Raw genomic sequence first — 18691 nt, 5'->3', positions numbered from 1 at the left:
ATTATGAAATTTAATTCTTATATTTTTGTTACAAATATTGATTGTGTTGAAACCAGAGTGAAGGTTCTGCGGGGGTTCGTCACATAACCAAAAACCAAACTTATGCATGTGCGAAAAAAAAACAACTGTACGTAAAATGCAACCGGAATCGAATTTTCACGTTAGTTTGTTTCGAGAAGTGGAAAGCGATTGTACTATAAAACAAATACTTATAATACTTGAATCCATTTAATTTTCTTATATTTGTAAATAGTAGACTAGTAAAGTAAATTCAAATTTTTTCGAATATTCTAATCAGAATAAATTTTTAAAAAATGAATTTGAAAAAGGATTTTTAGATTTTAATAGATATCAAAATGAATTTCTGTTGATACTGAAAAACTTAATGCAAAATTACAATTGAAATCGAAATGCTGTGCGATCCCGTATTAAAACGAAAATTTAGGGAAGGGGAAATTATTGATCAAAAATTACAATTGGCAATTAAATTCAACCAAATTTCTAAGATTTAGTTACAGAAAAACGTTGCTAATTTTCTTCAAAAAAATTTTATATTTTTTTGCATTACTGTATTATTTGTATTTTTAACATTACTTTTTATGTTGATAATAAAAATCAAAATTTGAGAATAATTTAGTAGTTTAAGTTTTTTTTATTGTGAATGTGCGGAAACCCTAAAATGGCTCGTGATGATAAATGAGTTTGACATGTCTGCTTTAGACATAATACTTAAATATATTTTTTTGCTTGCAAATAGTAATACTAATAATAATAGATGATTACGAGTATACATAATTGATAATTAGTAGATATTATTGGTGTGAAGTGTATGCATTATACGAATTGTTACTGAGGCTTATTACAACGTATAATTTTTTCTGCTACATTTATACATATATGTAAATATCATACTTTTTATATATAAAAATAGAAATACACTAATACATAAATATATATATATATATCATTCAAATTAAAATTAAAAAAAAAAATGTTAAATTAAAAAGGAAAATCACATTTAAATAATTCGGTATCGCAAAATAATAATTTGTAAAGAAGACAACAAATTGTAAGAGACGTTATTTTCAAAGCGAAATAAAAAATCAAATTATTGAATATAAAAAAAAAATATTAAATTAATCAATAAACATCCTTAATAGTTTTTATTTTTGCTTTGGAATTTCTATATCAAAAACAAACAAAAAAATTTACATGTTATTTCGTCTAAACTGGATTGTGAAGCCGAAACCATATTTCCTTTGAATTGTCTCATAATGGACGATGGAGCCATATGGTGATCTGGAGGGGCAGGCTCTGGAGGTGTTGTTGGCGGTGGATATATCTGGAATCCTATATATATACAACATAACACATATTGGGTGATATAGAGATATATAGAATTTTGCTTTGTTTGTTTGTTTTTTAGTTATTTTGGATTTAATCATATATAACAATTATAAAGAGGACATTAAAAAAACGAAAAACTAATAAATATCATCAAAATATGTATGTAATAAAAAATTTTTAAATTTCCTCGTTTTGTTTTCAGTTTAACAAAGGTGACAATTTGCCCACTAAGTGGTTACAAGAAGCAAAAAAGATTAAAAAAAAAATGTTTTTTTTTCATTTTAGGAAATTTCACCGTTTCATTAATTTATAGAATAAATAATATAAATTGAAAATTTGGTAGTTAAAGAAAAAGCTTGTTAAAATACAATATGTATTGTTCTACATTATGTGCTTTGTATAAAGAAACAAAAAAAGGATTACAAACAAAATTTTTAAGAAGGCAACAAAACAAAATAATTTAAAGAAGAAACACTTTTCCAACTCAACGAGCTTACACGAAATTATCAACTACTTTTCAGTCCTTCAGTTGTAACTTATCCAAAATAAAGTATTTTTATGATTAATCTTTTGTTTGAATAAAATATTAAATTTTAATAATTTTAATTTAACGCAAAGCTATTTTTATCTACAAATAAATAAATTCGAACAAGGAAAGATTTTTCAATTCGATTTTAATCTGATAAAACTTCTGGTTTGAATAATATTAAATCGGAAAAGTTAATGCTTAACTCTTGCGCTGAGCCAATATAACGTATGGAACAACAAATTTGTAAGATTGTACATTTCCTTCGAACAAGTGAAATATTTACTTTTATCATAACTTACTTTACTGTTTAAAATATCCGCTTTAAATATCAATATAAAAATAATTGAATACTTTTCTGATGATAGCCAAATTTAAAAGAAAGGCTTGTATTATAATAATTATACCATTAAACTTGAGTTAAATAACAATAAAATTGAGGAGAAATAAAGTTTAAGAAAGGAGGAAGTTGAAAAAAATTTTTATTTCATCTTGGAGAAAAATGATGTCAAGAATTAAAAAAATTAGATGGCGGTTAATTTAACAGTCCTATTTCCATTGTAATATTTGCGTAAATCACATACACAAAGTAAAAGAATTACACAATTAAAAAAATATTAACGGTTCGATGCAATAAGGAAAGGGAAGGTTCATAGATAGAAACTTTTTATATTTAAGACCAAAAAAAGACTGGGAAACAATCGGCTTCCTTATTTTAAATTTCTTTATTTATTAAATACATATTAATTAAAAAGACATATTTTATGCTAAAAGTGCAACAATTAGGTATTTTAGAACAAATGAAAAAATACTAAAAAATGTAGCGGTTAAAAAAATAGTTTAGCCGATTTTAGTCTTTTTAAAAAATATTTAATAAATAAATAAGAAATTCAAGTTTTTTTTGGTCTTAAATATATAAAATATGAACCTAGTATTTTGACGGATGTCAATTTTTACTTAGATCAAGCATTAAGCATCTCGCCACAAAAAGGCGCAATAAACATCATATGGTCGCAAATAAGCAACTATCATTTTAACAACCAACAAGTTAATAAGAAGGAGGAAAAGAGAATAGGGGAAGAACTAAAATACAATAACAAGCACCACCAGACACTGAAAAAGTAGTAGTAAATACCAATAAAAGCAGACAAATAAAAACAGAGAGAAAAATAAAAATAAATTAAAAGAAAAGCAAATGTTGCAAAAAATGTAAAATGAAAATCTGAAATGAACAATGAATTAGATAAATTTATGCACCGCAACATCCTAGTGACAGGCTCATTCTCGTTATAACCTTGGAATCCTTACATTATACCTAAGAGAAATTCACCCTAGTAAGGAGAAATGCGCCCTAAACTTACGATAGCCCCCAAAACGAGTTCATAATTAAATTCTACATTAGAAATCAATCTGCGCGTTTGCATTGACTTAAAGCCATTCAATAACTGTCTCAATCTAATATGATCGCAACCTAATTATGGAACAAATTAAACCACACTATTTAAAGCAAACTGCAAAAAACCCAGCTTTGAATGAGCTCTACCGATAATTGAATTTAGATGGGCCCACAAATCTAATCCATGATCAAGTTATACCACAAGATCACAATTCAGTGCTCACCCTTCTCAAAACCAACCCATTAAAACAGTAGTCATAAATACAGAAAACTCCCTCTTCCCAGAAAAACTGAAGTCCTGACATTTGTGGATGTTCCAAATCTCTGCAACGTTGAACAATTTCCTCTGATCCCAAGACTTCTAGAGTCTCGAAGGCATCGGCTAAACTATAAGTGAACGTAACGAACAGAGCAGAACGGTATGGAATGAAAACTAAGAAATTACATAAGATAAATAAGAACAATAAACCCCAGAGTAAAACCAAAATGAAGTAATTTTGACAGAAAAACGCGAGAATGAATAGTATCAAAGGAATCAATGTTAGAAACTTACTAAAATAACATTGACCAGACCACCCCTCTTAACAATGTTAAAAGTATCCAAGACGAACCCCGTTAATTTTTAAATCGTAGACTTAACCTATTAAAAATTGTGGTAACAACAAGAATGAGTAAAAGGCCTAAAAAATACCCTCAACAAAATTAGGAACAGCTGATATCTTAACAATAGGCAAATGTTAACTAAAGAACGAATAACATTCTTATGGTCGGCACAAAAACAGCCTAATTACAAGCCGCGGCTAAATTAGGATTATATAAAGAAGTAAGAGGATCCACAAGATTACTAGCACATCTACACAGCACTACTAAAAAATCTACTCGAATATTGAAGTAAGGAAGGGTAACCGTCTAAACTACTCTTACGATTGGTAAAATCAAAAAACCTTCGAAATTTCAAAGATTTGATGAATATTTTCCAAAAAAATAAAAATTTATAAAGATAACTATTGAACATTACAATGTTGGCTTTGAATCTTTTGTACAAAAGAGGAACTGAAATTTTGAATATTTGCAAATGAATGTAACAATTTCGTGTTTGGTTTGTAAAAAATTAATTTCTTTTTTCGTTAAAAAATAATTTTAATTAATTGAACTCAAGCTTTTAAATTTAAATAAATGTATCAATCAAACTGAAACGGTTTTTATTTTCTATTCGTAGTTTATTTTCTATTCATAAAGAAGTTTTAAAAAAATTATCTAAAAAAAATGAATGAATAAAAATGTTCTTATTTTGATTTTATTAGCTTAACTGAAAATCTAGAACAGCTTAAGTTAATTTACAAATTATGTCAATTTATTGTGAAATAAACTGAAATATTAGTTAAAATTTTTAAGTAAATTATTAGAAAAATTAATGTTTTAATTCAAAATCAAAAATTTTTTTTTTGAAAATATGATTTTGATTAATACTATAAATCTTGTATTATTTTATTTTTATGTATATTATTACATTGTATTTTGTTTATTTTTATGCATATTATTTTATGTATTTTTATCTACTTTATACAAATTTTCCAACTTATGTACATATATACACATTTATATTAGTTGAAATTTTTTATAAAAGAAGTGAATTTATTATGCTTAGGCTAAAAACGAAACATCCAATATTTAAATCCTTTTGATTCCATAAAAGCCTTATTTAATTAAAGCCTTATTTTTCCTATACAGGAAATATTAAAATATTAATATGAATATTATAAAGGATTTATTGTAAAAAAAAGATTTTAAAAAAATTTTAATTCAACCCATACATAAACACAAACATAAAAAATTTATTATTTTCAGAGTTCATATTTCTTAGCAATAAATTAATATTCACAATAATTTGAAAATATGTTATCATAAAGGGAGAAAATTAGTAATTATGTTAAATATGTATGTAGCATTCCAAAACGTTTTAGAAAGTTTTTGCAGAAATAATATAAAAATCTAAAAGCATATTTGTGTCATTGTAAAAAAAAAGTTTGTTAAGCACAAAGTTGGGAATGCGAGAATTTTAAAATCCTGAGGCAATGCTAAAAAATGCATTTTTTAAAAAGCTTTTGGAGTGATAATTTTTTTGTTCTATGAAAGGAAACTCTTTAAAAACGTACATAAAGCGTTTTGTTATATGTACATATCTCTTTTGAAATTTTTTATAACTTTAAATTTTAAGTGTCCCCAATAAGCTCGTGCTTTTACCTTTCCACCTCTACATCGTTTTCAAAATGACTTGAGTTCAATTAAAATTCAGACTACTTGACTTAAAAAAAAACATTATTAAAAAACTATAGAAAATTAAACAAAGTATTTACCATAGTGCAGTAGAATACTAAAAAATGCTTACGTTACATACAAAAAAAGATATAAATAAACAAAATATTTATAAAATTGTATATTTATATATATATATATATATATATATATATATGCATATTACATATACAGTGTGGCAAATAATTACAGGAAAGATTCTTTGATCAATTTCCATCCAAAATTGTATAGAAGAGGAGGGCGGTTGCAGATATACTCTTTCTCGAGCTATATCCTATTGAAAAAAAGGTGCCAAATTCTTCCAGCAAACAAATAAATGCCTAAAACTTCGGTATACCTACACCCTCCTCCCCCAATTTTTGCTGGAAAATAATCAAAGAATCATTCCTGAAATTATTTGCCACCCTGTATATGAAATATTTAAAATTTTAAAATTAATAAAAACATTAATCATACAAAAGTATGAAAATATATTTTTTGTGGGAGCAATTTGCAAATAAAGAGTCGAAATATGTTTTTTTTTCTTTGAAAGGGAAGAATATTTTCTAAACAACTACTCTAGTAACATAAGCATGCATAGTCATATTCTTTAATCTGCCAAAATTAAAGTAGATACCATTATATGTATTTCCAATAGTTAAGGTTTTTAATAATAGTTTTCTTTCATTTTAAAGTAAAATTTTAATATGAAATAAATTTTATGAAGTCTAACTTATATTAGTTGAATATAAGTATGTACTTATAAAAATTTATACATGCATTTCAATTTCACAATATTACTTCATTCCCTACAAAGTATTTAATTTAAATATGTTTATGAATTTGGAATAGTCAAAGTTAATCCAAAATGTAACAAATAATTTAAACACACACAAATTTGAAATAAAAAAATACATATGTAAGTAGATATTACATAGTTTGGAAAATTATTGATTTAAATTGGCTTTAAAAGCATTTTTATTTATTAAAGAAATAACATAAGTGAAAGCATCTTTTTCTATTTAACTCAATACATAAAAAAATAAATGAAATAACATTAGGTAATTAGTGCAAGAATTAAATATTGAAGTTACCAGTTAAATAAAAAACTAAAGAAAAATTAAAGGGCTTGTAACAATTAAAGTATCGTTGTGTAAATTAACTTTTCTAAAAGAAGGAGAAATTATACTGATATATGGGAATAGTACGTGGCAAGATTTTTCTTCATAAAATTTTACACAAAATGCTGAAAAGCATTGAAAGGTGTTCAATTTGCTCTTAACGAAAAAATTTACACAAACACAGGATCATAACATATACAAAGGATCATAATATTTTACATTTACAAATATATTTAACAAAAAAAAATTCAATAAATAAAACATGTATATATTTATTTGTTGGTAATGGTTTGAATGCCCTGACGGGAAGTTTTTTTTGTTATTCAAAGTAATGATAATGGTGATGTACAAAATTAATAAGAATAATAATGATTATTTTTGTTTTATTTATGTTTATAAAAAAATAGTTAAATTATGTCATATAACGTTAAAAATATTTTACTTTTTGTCCAAATGATTTTAGTTTGTTACATGTTTCGTTTAAATTACAATATCATATTATTTAACCAAGTTTTTACATATAATGTGCTATAAAGTTTTACAAATGATGAAAAATTTATATTAACTACAAAAATTTATTACCTTGATGTAATAAACGAGATTTTTCATCTTTGTCATCGTCAAAAGTATCGTCCATTGAGATATCTTTTTCACCCAACATATATAAGTGTCGATATTTGTCGTTGTTTTCATTTAAATTTAGTTTAATACTATCATCCGGACCATTTAATGAATTTAAAGATCTTGTTGGCAAATGTTCATAATTCTCACTTCCAGACCCATCAGTGCCAGCCGTATTTTTAAGCATATAACTTTCATGACGAGGTGGTGGTTGTGGCAAATGATGTCCCATAGAATGCTCCAAAGTGCCTTCACCAGAATCTAAAGTGACTGGTTCTTCAGAATGTAATAACTCGATTTCTGGTTTCCGATCCCAAACTTTTTTTAAAAACGGCCCATAAAATGCAACTAAAATAGGGTAAAAATAAATGATAGAATTTTATCAAAAAAGTGCTAGAGTTAAAATTTCAAGTATTTTATCTTTTAGTTTACATTTTATTGGAGCCCCCACAGTCGAAGTCATAAAATGCGATCTAAATCGATCAGCTATAGAATTTCCTTCAGCTATAAGCATCTGAACTAAATCATTAGCGAAAAAAACATTTGCACCACCGCCTTCAGTTATAGCTACCATTTGAATCGGCATATTTGGAATGTTGATTGAAAAGGCGCTGTAACGGCAAAAAGTACAACTAATTATATTCCTGAAAATTGTTGATTTTTCTTGATGTGGAAAATGATACTTTGTTGCATATAATTTTATGTCATAAGATAAATACTTATAATATATAACAAAAATTAATATTATTAATTTTTTTCTTTAAAAACATTTAGTTGAAGCTTTATGTGTATGTTAATAATACGTTTAAGCAGAAAAATACCTATAAAAAATTTATAATTGTAAAACAAAACAATACCTTAAATTAGCTAATGAGGATCTTCTTTTAGTTGAGTATAACAACACAAAGCCATGAATTAAGTCATCGCGATATTGATTAGCCCCGTGATATGATGTAATTATAAATTCAATACGTTTCTTTGAGTCACCCAAATATGTATCTACTAATATACTATGATCGGGTGTTATGTTAGAAGAAGATTCAGCTAGCAAAGGACTTAATACGCTATCAATTGGATATGGGTCTCCACAAAACATACATAATATTAGACGAATATCAGGTTGATCTGGTTGATATGAATCATCCGATTTATTTTCAGTCATTCGAATACAAGTTATCAAATGATTTAAAATATCATACACGTGATTTTGATGTTGTGAAGATCTGTGACGATAAAAATTCATTGTATCTATGAATTCACAATGCAACATTTCCGCCAATCTTTGCCCTTCGGATCTTAAATAATCAATTTCATTTTCTTTCAAATCGTGTGGTTGATAAACTAATACTATTGGCAAATTTTCAAAACGATCTTCTAGTTCTAAGTTACATAACAAACTACGTTCTAAATTATCCTTTAAAGTTTCAAATGATTGTTGATTTGAATATACACATATTAGGCCTAAAATTTAATATTAAATGAACCATTTAATAAAAACATTCTAAGAATTCTCACCGCTAGATTGAAAATCAATTGACTTGAACGACTCCATGTCACCATTGACAATACGATAATTTAAAAAATATGTTTGACCATCATAAATATATTCACCTTCACTACCACAACTGATTCGAATATCGTTTAATAAATCACTAGCTAAGTGCTCCGAACCCATTATTAGCAAATTTAAAACACTTTCTGTACCAACCGATGATTTCCATTGACTTGAAGTCATACCACTTAGAGTTTTCTTACCAGTCATTAACCGCTCAATTAGGGCATCCATACAATTTGGAAATGCAGGACAATGTTCTCTAATAGGACAATGAACAAAGCCCAAATGTTGGAATAACATCAATTTACGATCTTGATCTAAACGATCTAACATTTTATACCTAAAATTAAGAATTATGAGATAAAAATTGTCCTTGAAAAATAAATATAAAAATATAGAGCATATTTGAATGTTCTGTTATAAAAAAAATATTATCATCGAGTAAATATTGTAATAAATAACTAAATGTTTCCTGTCATTTATTTCACTGTGTTGTGTAAATATTTATTGAATTTATTTCATTTATTCATTTATACCTAATGTCATCTTGTAAAACTTCTGTAATTTCTTTGATATCATCTTGTGTTATTGTTCCCGATGGTTCGATATTTTTAAAATGTTGGAATAAATCTGCGTGTTCTAATAATAGTTCTAGAAAATTGTGCTTGGCTTTTTCAATAATTTCCCTTTGATGATTGTCATATATCTGTTGGCAATCATGTTCAGATAATGCTTCAAAACATTCGCGACCCATAAATAACACACGAACTTCAGATAATTGTTTACCCGGAGTTACATAACCAGTTTCTTCTAATAATTTTTTAAATTGTTTTTTCCATCTAAAAAATAATTAGAAATTAATTTTTTTTTTCAAATTTTCATTTCTTCAAAACTTTTGTTAAAAAAGAAAAAGAACTTTCGGTTTATTTTTGTACTATTTTTCAAAAAAATTTACCGTTTTGGCATCCTTTAAGATAAAGCGAAAGGCATGATAGAGATCAAAATGGGATAAATTAGTAATGTTGGCTGATTTATATTAATAAAAGTTAACTTAGTTTAGCTATTATAAATAGCTAATGTTGAAGTTCTATATTTTTAAGTGTTTTTTTTTACTTACTCTAGTCTTTTTTGTTCTTGTTGCAACGCATTCACATGATTTTTAAATACGGTTTCAGCTTCCGGTGTATCTAACACATCGAAAGGTATTCGCTGTTCATCTTCCATATCACTAACATCACTTAAATCAGTCCAAGGAGCTCGTTGACATTCAAAAAAATACTGATCAAAATCTACATGCCCTTTAAAATAACTTCGTACAGAATTCCAGTCGTCATCTATTTCTAAATTAAGGGTATTGACATCGGGTATGATATCTTGCAATGCGCATGCAAATCCATTCATAAATTGTTGTAAGCGTTTACTTAAATGATCATCACGTAACTTCTTCATATGCCGCCTGAAGATTCTTTGCCCAGCCTCTTGTCCGAATAAGTCCAAAAAATCAATCCATTCTTTATGTTGTGCTAATTGTTTAGAACCATGTGACCAAAGTGTGTGATAATCAGTTATTTGCGTTCGTATTAAACGTGTCACCGCTTCAGTTCTTTGATCTAATAATTCTTTACGTGCAAAAGCCGCTTCTTGATACGTCGTAATTTTCGTTCGATTTTTAGTTTTGTCTATTAATTGCGCTAACAATATAAAAGCTAAATCAATATTAATTGATTCATGTGAAGATGTCTCCACAAGATGTATAGCACCTGAAATGCGAAAAATGCGAAAAATTAATTAATTTATACTAGAAATCTAAAAAAGGGAAAATTTAAGTATAAAGAACAAGTTTTATTACCTTTATACTCTTTACGTTGGCAAATTTTTTCAGCTTCCCTTACATATGCTTCATTTGCATCGTCATTTTTAGTTGTTACTAATATAATAGGCTTTTTAGTTTTTAATAAATTAATTAATATATTGTGAACAAATTCAACTTGTTTTTCAACAGATCTGTTTGGAACCGGACTAACGTCAAAAACGCAAATAAAACCATCAATACTCAATCTCCCATCTGGCAGTACCTTTTGCTCGTATTCATGTTCTATTCCTAGTTGATTTTTGCAAATGTACATTAATTTTTCAGCTGAAGCTATTTTAGTAGAACAACATCTTTTTATGTAAGGTTCCATTTTACCAACTTTAAACGGTTGAAATGTAGAATCATCAATGAATTCTGTCTGCTCAACTACACTAAAATTATATTCCACGCCTTCGTCTGTTGTTTTTTTTACCTCTCCCCAATATAAAAAGTGATCATTATTTATAACGCGTCCACTAAAATCCGTCTACAAATTGATAAAAAAGTTTTAAAACAAAAGTAATACATTTTTTTCATATTTAGAATACGAGTATCTATTTTTTAGATTCGTTTTAAGGCATAGAAATGCTGTTTAAAATCGTAATTATTCAGTACTATTTTTGAACATTTAGAGTTATTACTTAAGTTTCCTATACGATGAAGTAATGTCTTTATATCTAAAAAGTCCCAATTGATGAAGGTTTAGATATGAAATATGCATTTTCCGCATGTTTTGGAAACACTTTTTACTTAATTTAACACTTTTTACTGGGAAAGCTACGGGCGATAGAGGAAAATGTTATATGGGTTGGCTTTTAGTTCTCATTGTAGTTCATCGAAAAAAAAAAATAATAATAAGAAAAATTTTTCGAGTTTTTCGAGAAATTTCAAATCAAACCAGTTGCCCGTAAAATAAGCTCCCGGTGGTTAATCTTTGTCGCATTCTTCCGAAGTTATAAGAATTTATATATATGCCGGAAATTTGATAACTTTTTTTTTGTAGCTCGAAAACTAGTATATCACTTACGCCCTTTATTAAAAGTTGTTTGTTCATTTTTGAAATATTCTTATTTTTTAAGCAATGCAATTTGTCATTTGAAAATTGGCTTTTGCAGGGATAGACACCCAAAGTTTAAAGAAAATTCATATTTACGCATAAATATTTTGTATTTATAGATTTTCCATATACTATTAGAGGTCAGTTCTTTTATAGTTAAGAAATGTTATACAGTATAAGAGAATTATTACAAATATTTTAAATTTTTATAAAAAGCAATGTAATTCTGATTTTAACTTTCTATTGAGTTTTTAACCATATAATCTGTAAGACATTCCATTATAAACTTTTTGTATCCAAAGTTATGTTTTTTTAAGTTAGGTACATCTCTCTAATATCTAAAAATCGAATTTAGAAAACAAAACTTACGACTCTGTTAAGTCACGTCTCTAGATATTTTTAAAATCTTGTAGATACGTTTTCAAATATATAAGCTTTTCTTACATATAATCTTGTTATATCTTCTTTATAACAAAGTAAAATTAAAACAAGTAAAAACCTTTCTGTCGGCATGAGCCGATCGAATTGCACCTTGCACCTTGACAATTTGAGCTTAAAAATTTATTTTTGAATTATTTTTGAATTAGTTTTATTTGTTATATACCGATTACTCGAATCTGTCAAACCACTCTATAGAAACTTAACGGATATGTTGGATCTTTGTTTGATTACACACACAACTTAAATTTCATTAAACTAAGTTTATTATTTTGCTCATATTTAAAAATATGATCTACCTGCTACCCGAACCTAACCTGATAAGCCATTTCAACAAAATAAAGATGTATCTGACCCGAAATTGGATACACTACTGCCAATTTCATGAATCAACCTTTATTATTTTCCCACATATTTAAAATTTCCTTTTGGAGTTGTATGGCAGCTACCCGAACCAGCGCAGCTATTCCATTAAAATTTTCAGAACATACGTAAACTGTAAGTGGACACAAATTTGATATTAACCTCTATTAGTTTTTGAAATATTTAAAAAAAATCTCTTTGAGTTGTAAGGCAGCTACTCGAACCAGTTGTCCGAATTCATCCAATTATAGTAGGAGAGTTGTTTCTTTTCTTCCGTCCTTGGAAGAAAAGAAACAACTTGTGGAAATTTGGTGTTGGTTGCATTATTCGATTTTCAAACATTTGTTTGGAATAAACATTATTTAAATTTAAAAGATTAATACCTTTATAAATGGAGTTATTTGAATTATGTTTATCTGAAAGAATTTTTCGAATCAAAATGGACGCGGAGTACTGTGCGCTTAAAGAAGTTAGAGCAGGTGTGCCTCAAGACATTATTCTGGGTTCGATATTACTCAAAGTTTATACAAGTAATTTGCCAGAATTGGAGAATGTAATACTGCGGTATAGACGTTATTATGATTCTTATTATATTAAGAATCGAAAAAAAAATGGAGGAAGTAATAATACAAGTAAATGGACAAATAAATAAAAAATAAAACCGAATATTTCATTATTACAATTAAATGTAAATAATCTAGCAGGGTCATTCTCTATCTAGTACTGAGATTATCAACATCAGTACTGATCAATTAATAATTTTCAACTGTTTCTTACTTTTTTGTAATATAACTGTTCTAAATACATATAAACTTAGTGAATTGAAAATATAATTTTGAAATTTTAAAACATTAATCTAAAATATTAAAAACATCTACATCATTTCAAATAAAAGAAACGCTGATTGCCTGTCGGAAGACGGTGAAAGCCGTCTCCACGTTAAACAAACCAAAATGGATTCTAACAACAGACTTGGTCCATTGAGTCAGCTTTCAGATGATGAAATATTAACAATTAGGTATTAAAAACTACACAATAAAAAATTGCAGTATAAGCACAAAAATTCTTGTAAACACTGGAAAAATTTGATTTTTTATATATAGCACTTGTTAACTAGTGCTCTAGAATAACTCTAGTGCAAAAGATGATAAAAATAAATGGAAATCTTTTACACATCAAAATCGATTAAATAGGCCAATTAAATTAGTATTACTTTAAAAAAACGGATTGGATAACTCAATACAAAGTGATGATTTACTAAACGAACTACGAAATCTTAAAATTGAATGTTTTGATGTTAAAGCAATGCAAATGAAAACTAAGCGATATTATTGCCAACAAAATTTTTTCATTTACATAAAAAGAAACAGCATTACATTGAAATTCGTACAAAAATCAGAGCTATATTTCACAGAATTGTAAAATGGGAATATTTTAGTAAAAAACACAAAGGCCACGTCCTGTGCTTTAACTGTCAAACACTTGGTCATGGTGCTAATTACTGTCATCTAAGTACTGTCTGCGGAATATGCGCTTGTAAACATAAACTTCCGAAAGTCCTGAAATGAGCAAACCAACCGACGAACAAAAACTGAAATGTGCAAATTGCAAAGGTCAACATAAAAGTTATTTTCTCCAATGTCCAGAGAAATTAAGTATGAAAATATAATGCAATCTATTCGAGAAAGAAATAATAAAAAGCGAAACAAAAATCGTTCTCATCAATTAAATTTCAACAATAATATTAACATTAGCGACACACATCACTTTCCAATTCTCTCATCAACTTTGAGAACAAATAATCGTCAATCAAACTTCACCAACAAGAGTAACAGAACTGTTAATTCAGTATCATACGCAAGTATTGCAAACAATAATTATAATAATTTTCCTAATTCAAATAATTTATGTAATAATAACAATGTTAATTTTCTCAACAACTCTAGTTATAATAATAATACTAATCTTACTAATAATAGTACAAATAATGATCTCTTTACTTACTCAGAGTTATTGACTCTCTCTCAAGAACTTTTAACTAGACTAAGAGATTGTCAGAATAAAATAGAGCAGTTTAATGTATTAACAGAACTAACCTTGAAATATTTATTCAGTAATGTTAAATAATATTCAGAACTTAAAAATAGTTTGTTGGAATGCTAGAAGTATTGTCAACAAAAAAGTTGAATTTTTAAATTTCTTAAGAAAATATGATGTTGATGTTGTAATTATAACGGAGACTTGGTTGAGGGAATCAATTGTCGTTGATTGTGTTTATGATATGTATTGTTGTAATAGGACTTTTGGGAGAGCGGGAGGGGTTGCCATAGTGATAAGAAAATATATTAAACATGAAATTTTGCCACAGGTTAGAACAAAAATATTTGAAACAATTTCTGTTAGGGTAGATATGGACACAATGTATATTGATTTTATCCGACTTATGTGCCCACGTCTGCAAGACAGAAATCATTAACTCTGGATTTTGTTCTTTGTAACATCCCTAATTATATTACAGTTTCTTGTACCGTCAACGAACTAAATTCAGACCATTTGCCTGTATTGTTTACCACTAATCGAGTAGCACAAATTATTGAAAAGCCAAAAACATTTTTATTTGAAAGACCAATTAGAAACAATTTGGAAAGGTTTTTAATCGGGCTATATCTGGTACAAATTTTGCGACAGAACAAACTACCAAAGAACAAATTGAAGATTCAGTTGTTAAATTTCATGAATGTTTGAGGGACACTATTGATAAAGTTGTTCCTCGGCAAACTACATCGGATCATAATTATTTGATGAGGCTGTCAGAGCGTACTAAGTTCATAATATCCCTAAGAAATGCAGAAAGACGGCGCTGGCAAAGAACAAGGTGCTACAGTCATAAAATGCTATACAAATTTTATGATCGTATAGTTAAGAAATTAAAGAATCCAGAAATCGGGCGCGGAATCAGTATTTGTCCTCACTGGACAGAGCTTCGAAACGTTTTTACAGTTTGTGTAAAATACTCAAAAAAGAAAGACTAGAACGCCAGCAATTTCCTATAACAATTCTACCTTAACTACCGATTTAGAAAAGGTTAATGCATTAGCAATTTCTTTGCAAGTCAAAGTTCTCCGACTGATAATTATAGCGATGTTCTAACAATTGATGCAGTCCAACATTCAGTTGACGGATTACGATTACTGGCAATTACGGACTATTCTTTGATTTCTATAAATGAAATTATAGATATAGTTACAAAATTGAAGATCAAAAGAGCAACAAAGGTATACCAAACATTGTATTGAAGAACTTGCCAAGGACAAGCTATAAATTTTTGACCAAAATTTTCAAAAGCTGTCTGGAATTAGGATGTTTCCCTAAAATATGGAAAGATGCCATAGTAATCTGTGTCCCAAAGAAAGGTAAGAATCAAACCCAAGTAGAAGGATATCGCCCAATTAGTCTTTTGAATACTGTAGGAAAAAATTTTGAAAAAATCATTAAGCAACGTCTTGAGCGAAGTGTAATTCGAACAAATTTTCTGCCTGATGAGCAATTCGGATTTAGAAAAAAACCATTTAACATCTCATCAAGTTTGCAGAATTAGGGACATTATAAAATCTGAGCTTGAAATGAAAAATTCAATTGGAATGATCACACTTGACATCGAAAAGGCATTAGATTCTGTATGGCACGATGGTTTAATACATAAGCTCTTCATAATGGGATTTCCATCATACATCGTCAAAATAATATTGAATTTTTTATCTAGTAGATCTTTTTCAGTCAGATTACGAGCTACAAAGTCTGTGACAACAAATATCACCGCCGGAGTGCCCCAGGGTTCAGCGTTATCTCCATTACTTTACAACATTTTTGTAGTTGACATGCCGAAACCACAAAACTGTAGGCTAGGACTCTATGTGGATGATACGGCTTTATTGACAGCCTCCAAGGATCCCACTGAAATAATAAATAATCTTGAAAATGGATTTCTAGAAATAAGAAATTTCCTTCTCAGGTGCAAAATAAAGATTAATGGCTCGAATACCAAGGCTATTTTCTTCACTAGGAGAAGAAAACAACGTTTTCTCCCGAAACGTGCTCTTACCTTGGATGGAAACCAGATAGAATGGGAAAGGGATCATATCACCTATCTAGGGATCCATCTCGATAAAAAATTACTTTTTAAATCGGGATATTAATAAAATTTTGAAATTAATTCTAAATAAACCTTTTTATTTTTCGACTCGAAGATTGCACGAAATGGTCAAAATGGTTCTGTTTTCGAGCAAATGGATAAAATGTTGTCTATCTTCCAGGAGTCGTGTTACAATTCTAGCAATCCTTTAATAAGAGAATTAGTAGAATAGTAATATTAGACAAATATAGGGTTAATTAATAGCTATAGGTACTTCAAAAAATTAGTTTAAAAATAATCTAGGTTTTATATATAGGAAAAAATTTATTTTTAAGTTTTTTATCTGAAAATTTTCAAAAGGTTTTTTCTTGCCGTTTTTCCTTTAAGTTAAGATTAATCAAAAAATCTTAGTCTTTAGAAACAAAAATTACAAAGTTGTAAATACTAAAAATGTATGAACTCTTAAAATATTTGTAGTAAAAATGTACAATCTAAAACATCCTGGCAATAAATAATTGAATAAATAAATAAATATAGTAGGGTCTAGTAAATAAAATTTTTTGGTAGACCCTCTGGTGCTAAGGTATCAATCCAAAACACTGCAAAACACCTATGAATGACTTTAAATGACAAATCAGATGAAACAAAAAGAAAAATATTTAATGAAGTTCTTTTGAATATGCATTTTTTTTTGGCATCTGTAGGTCAATAAATCGTTTTGCCAGTACAATGATGGCGATATTTTAATTTCTGTATAGTTTTTCTTAGTTTTCTACCTAGTTCAGGTGATTCTGGAACCCAAACCTTCATACTTTAATCGTATAATAAAAACCTATTTTCATTTGCAGTTAGGGTCCCTTAAAATATTTGTCTTTATATTACATTTCAGTTGATCACCATTTAAGTTCTGTTTAGTAGGCTTATTTTTAATCATAACACATTGTACTTCTTCACTCCTATGTTGTATTCTTCATTATGTTTTATAGTACTTATAAATAACACTACCTCTTCTATAAGTCGAAAATCCCAATATTCACATGCAAGTTCAGGCACACCCTTTTTAACGGCACAGTTCCCTATTCCAGTGACAGAAAACCCCTATAAATGTCACTATTGCTTACATTCCAGAGAGCATCATATTAGAAAGCACCATGTTCTGGAAAGTTTTGAGAGCAACCTCATAGTTGTATACGAGTACCATATTTGAACATAACCTTCATTATTTGGTGATATATCATCGCCTCGTTATATGCTGACAATTTAAGCCTACGACCTAGCAGCCAATATTTTTCTCTGTATGCACTTGTGTTCTAATTAAATTTTTTCTTCTTGTTTTGTAATGCCATTCGAGGGTGTTTCGCAGTGTTTTGGATTGATACTTTAGCACCATTCAAATTTGATTACAATGGGTCTACTAAAGTTTTAATAATTTAATTTTATTTAATTTAAAAAATAAAAATTAACTGAAGAAATAGATGTCATTTATAATAGTAATAGTACTTAAATTACAACACAGATTAGGTTAGCACATGTGAGTGTGTTACTTACTTATCAAATCATAATTATTAACGAAAAAAGAGAAAAAGATGAAAATAAAAAAATCTGATGTGATCAGCATATAACCGACCGCAATGTGTATTGTCTAGTTAAGTGAACATGTTACAGAATATTATAAAAATGTCTGTTACATACTTCTTTCCAATTTTTATAACATATGTAAGCTTATAGTTAACATACATAGAAAAATGTAAATTTGACTCTTAGTAAAATTTTGCTTTGTGCTACCCGAATTCCCTGAAATGCTCGCCAGTTAGTTTCGGTGACAACCAGAACTCAAATATCAAATTTCAAGAAATTACATCAATTCGTTCCGTAGATATGGTGAAAAATGTAAAATCGGCCCGCAGATCAGTTTTCGAACCCTGGTCTTTCTAAAAAATTTATATATTCATTGTTTTAATACGAAGAATTCAAATATTAAATTTCAA

The 18691-nt window shown here is 28.0% G+C and overlaps 1 protein-coding gene across 7 annotated transcripts in view; it reads right to left on the bottom strand.

Moving 5' to 3' along the window:
- LOC129619172 (rho GTPase-activating protein 190) overlaps nt 1-18691 on the bottom strand; it is a 71163-nt gene that overhangs the window by 8912 nt on the left and 43560 nt on the right. For 4 of the 7 annotated variants that reach the window (XM_055534288.1, XM_055534289.1, XM_055534290.1 and 1 more), the window contains exons 3-10: nt 10711-11200; nt 9979-10621; nt 9398-9700; nt 8822-9201; nt 8164-8767; nt 7739-7917; nt 7268-7654; nt 1213-1350 (exon numbers count right to left, since the gene is read on the bottom strand). In XM_055534288.1, coding sequence (XP_055390263.1) covers nt 1213-1350; nt 7268-7654; nt 7739-7917; nt 8164-8767; nt 8822-9201; nt 9398-9700; nt 9979-10621; nt 10711-11200 — 3124 coding nt within the window. The remainder of the gene's footprint in view (nt 1-1212; nt 1351-7267; nt 7655-7738; nt 7918-8163; nt 8768-8821; nt 9202-9397; nt 9701-9978; nt 10622-10710; nt 11201-18691) is intronic. The other 3 variants (XM_055534291.1, XM_055534294.1, XM_055534292.1) reach the window with 1 other exon arrangement.

The sequence above is a fragment of the Condylostylus longicornis genome, unplaced genomic scaffold (genome assembly GCF_029603195.1).
Source record: "Condylostylus longicornis isolate FDR11 unplaced genomic scaffold, ASM2960319v2 ptg000010l, whole genome shotgun sequence".
Taxonomy (NCBI): Eukaryota; Metazoa; Arthropoda; class Insecta; order Diptera; family Dolichopodidae; genus Condylostylus; species Condylostylus longicornis.
Note: the sequence above shows the minus strand (reverse complement) of the source record. Positions and strands in the feature narration are given on the sequence as shown.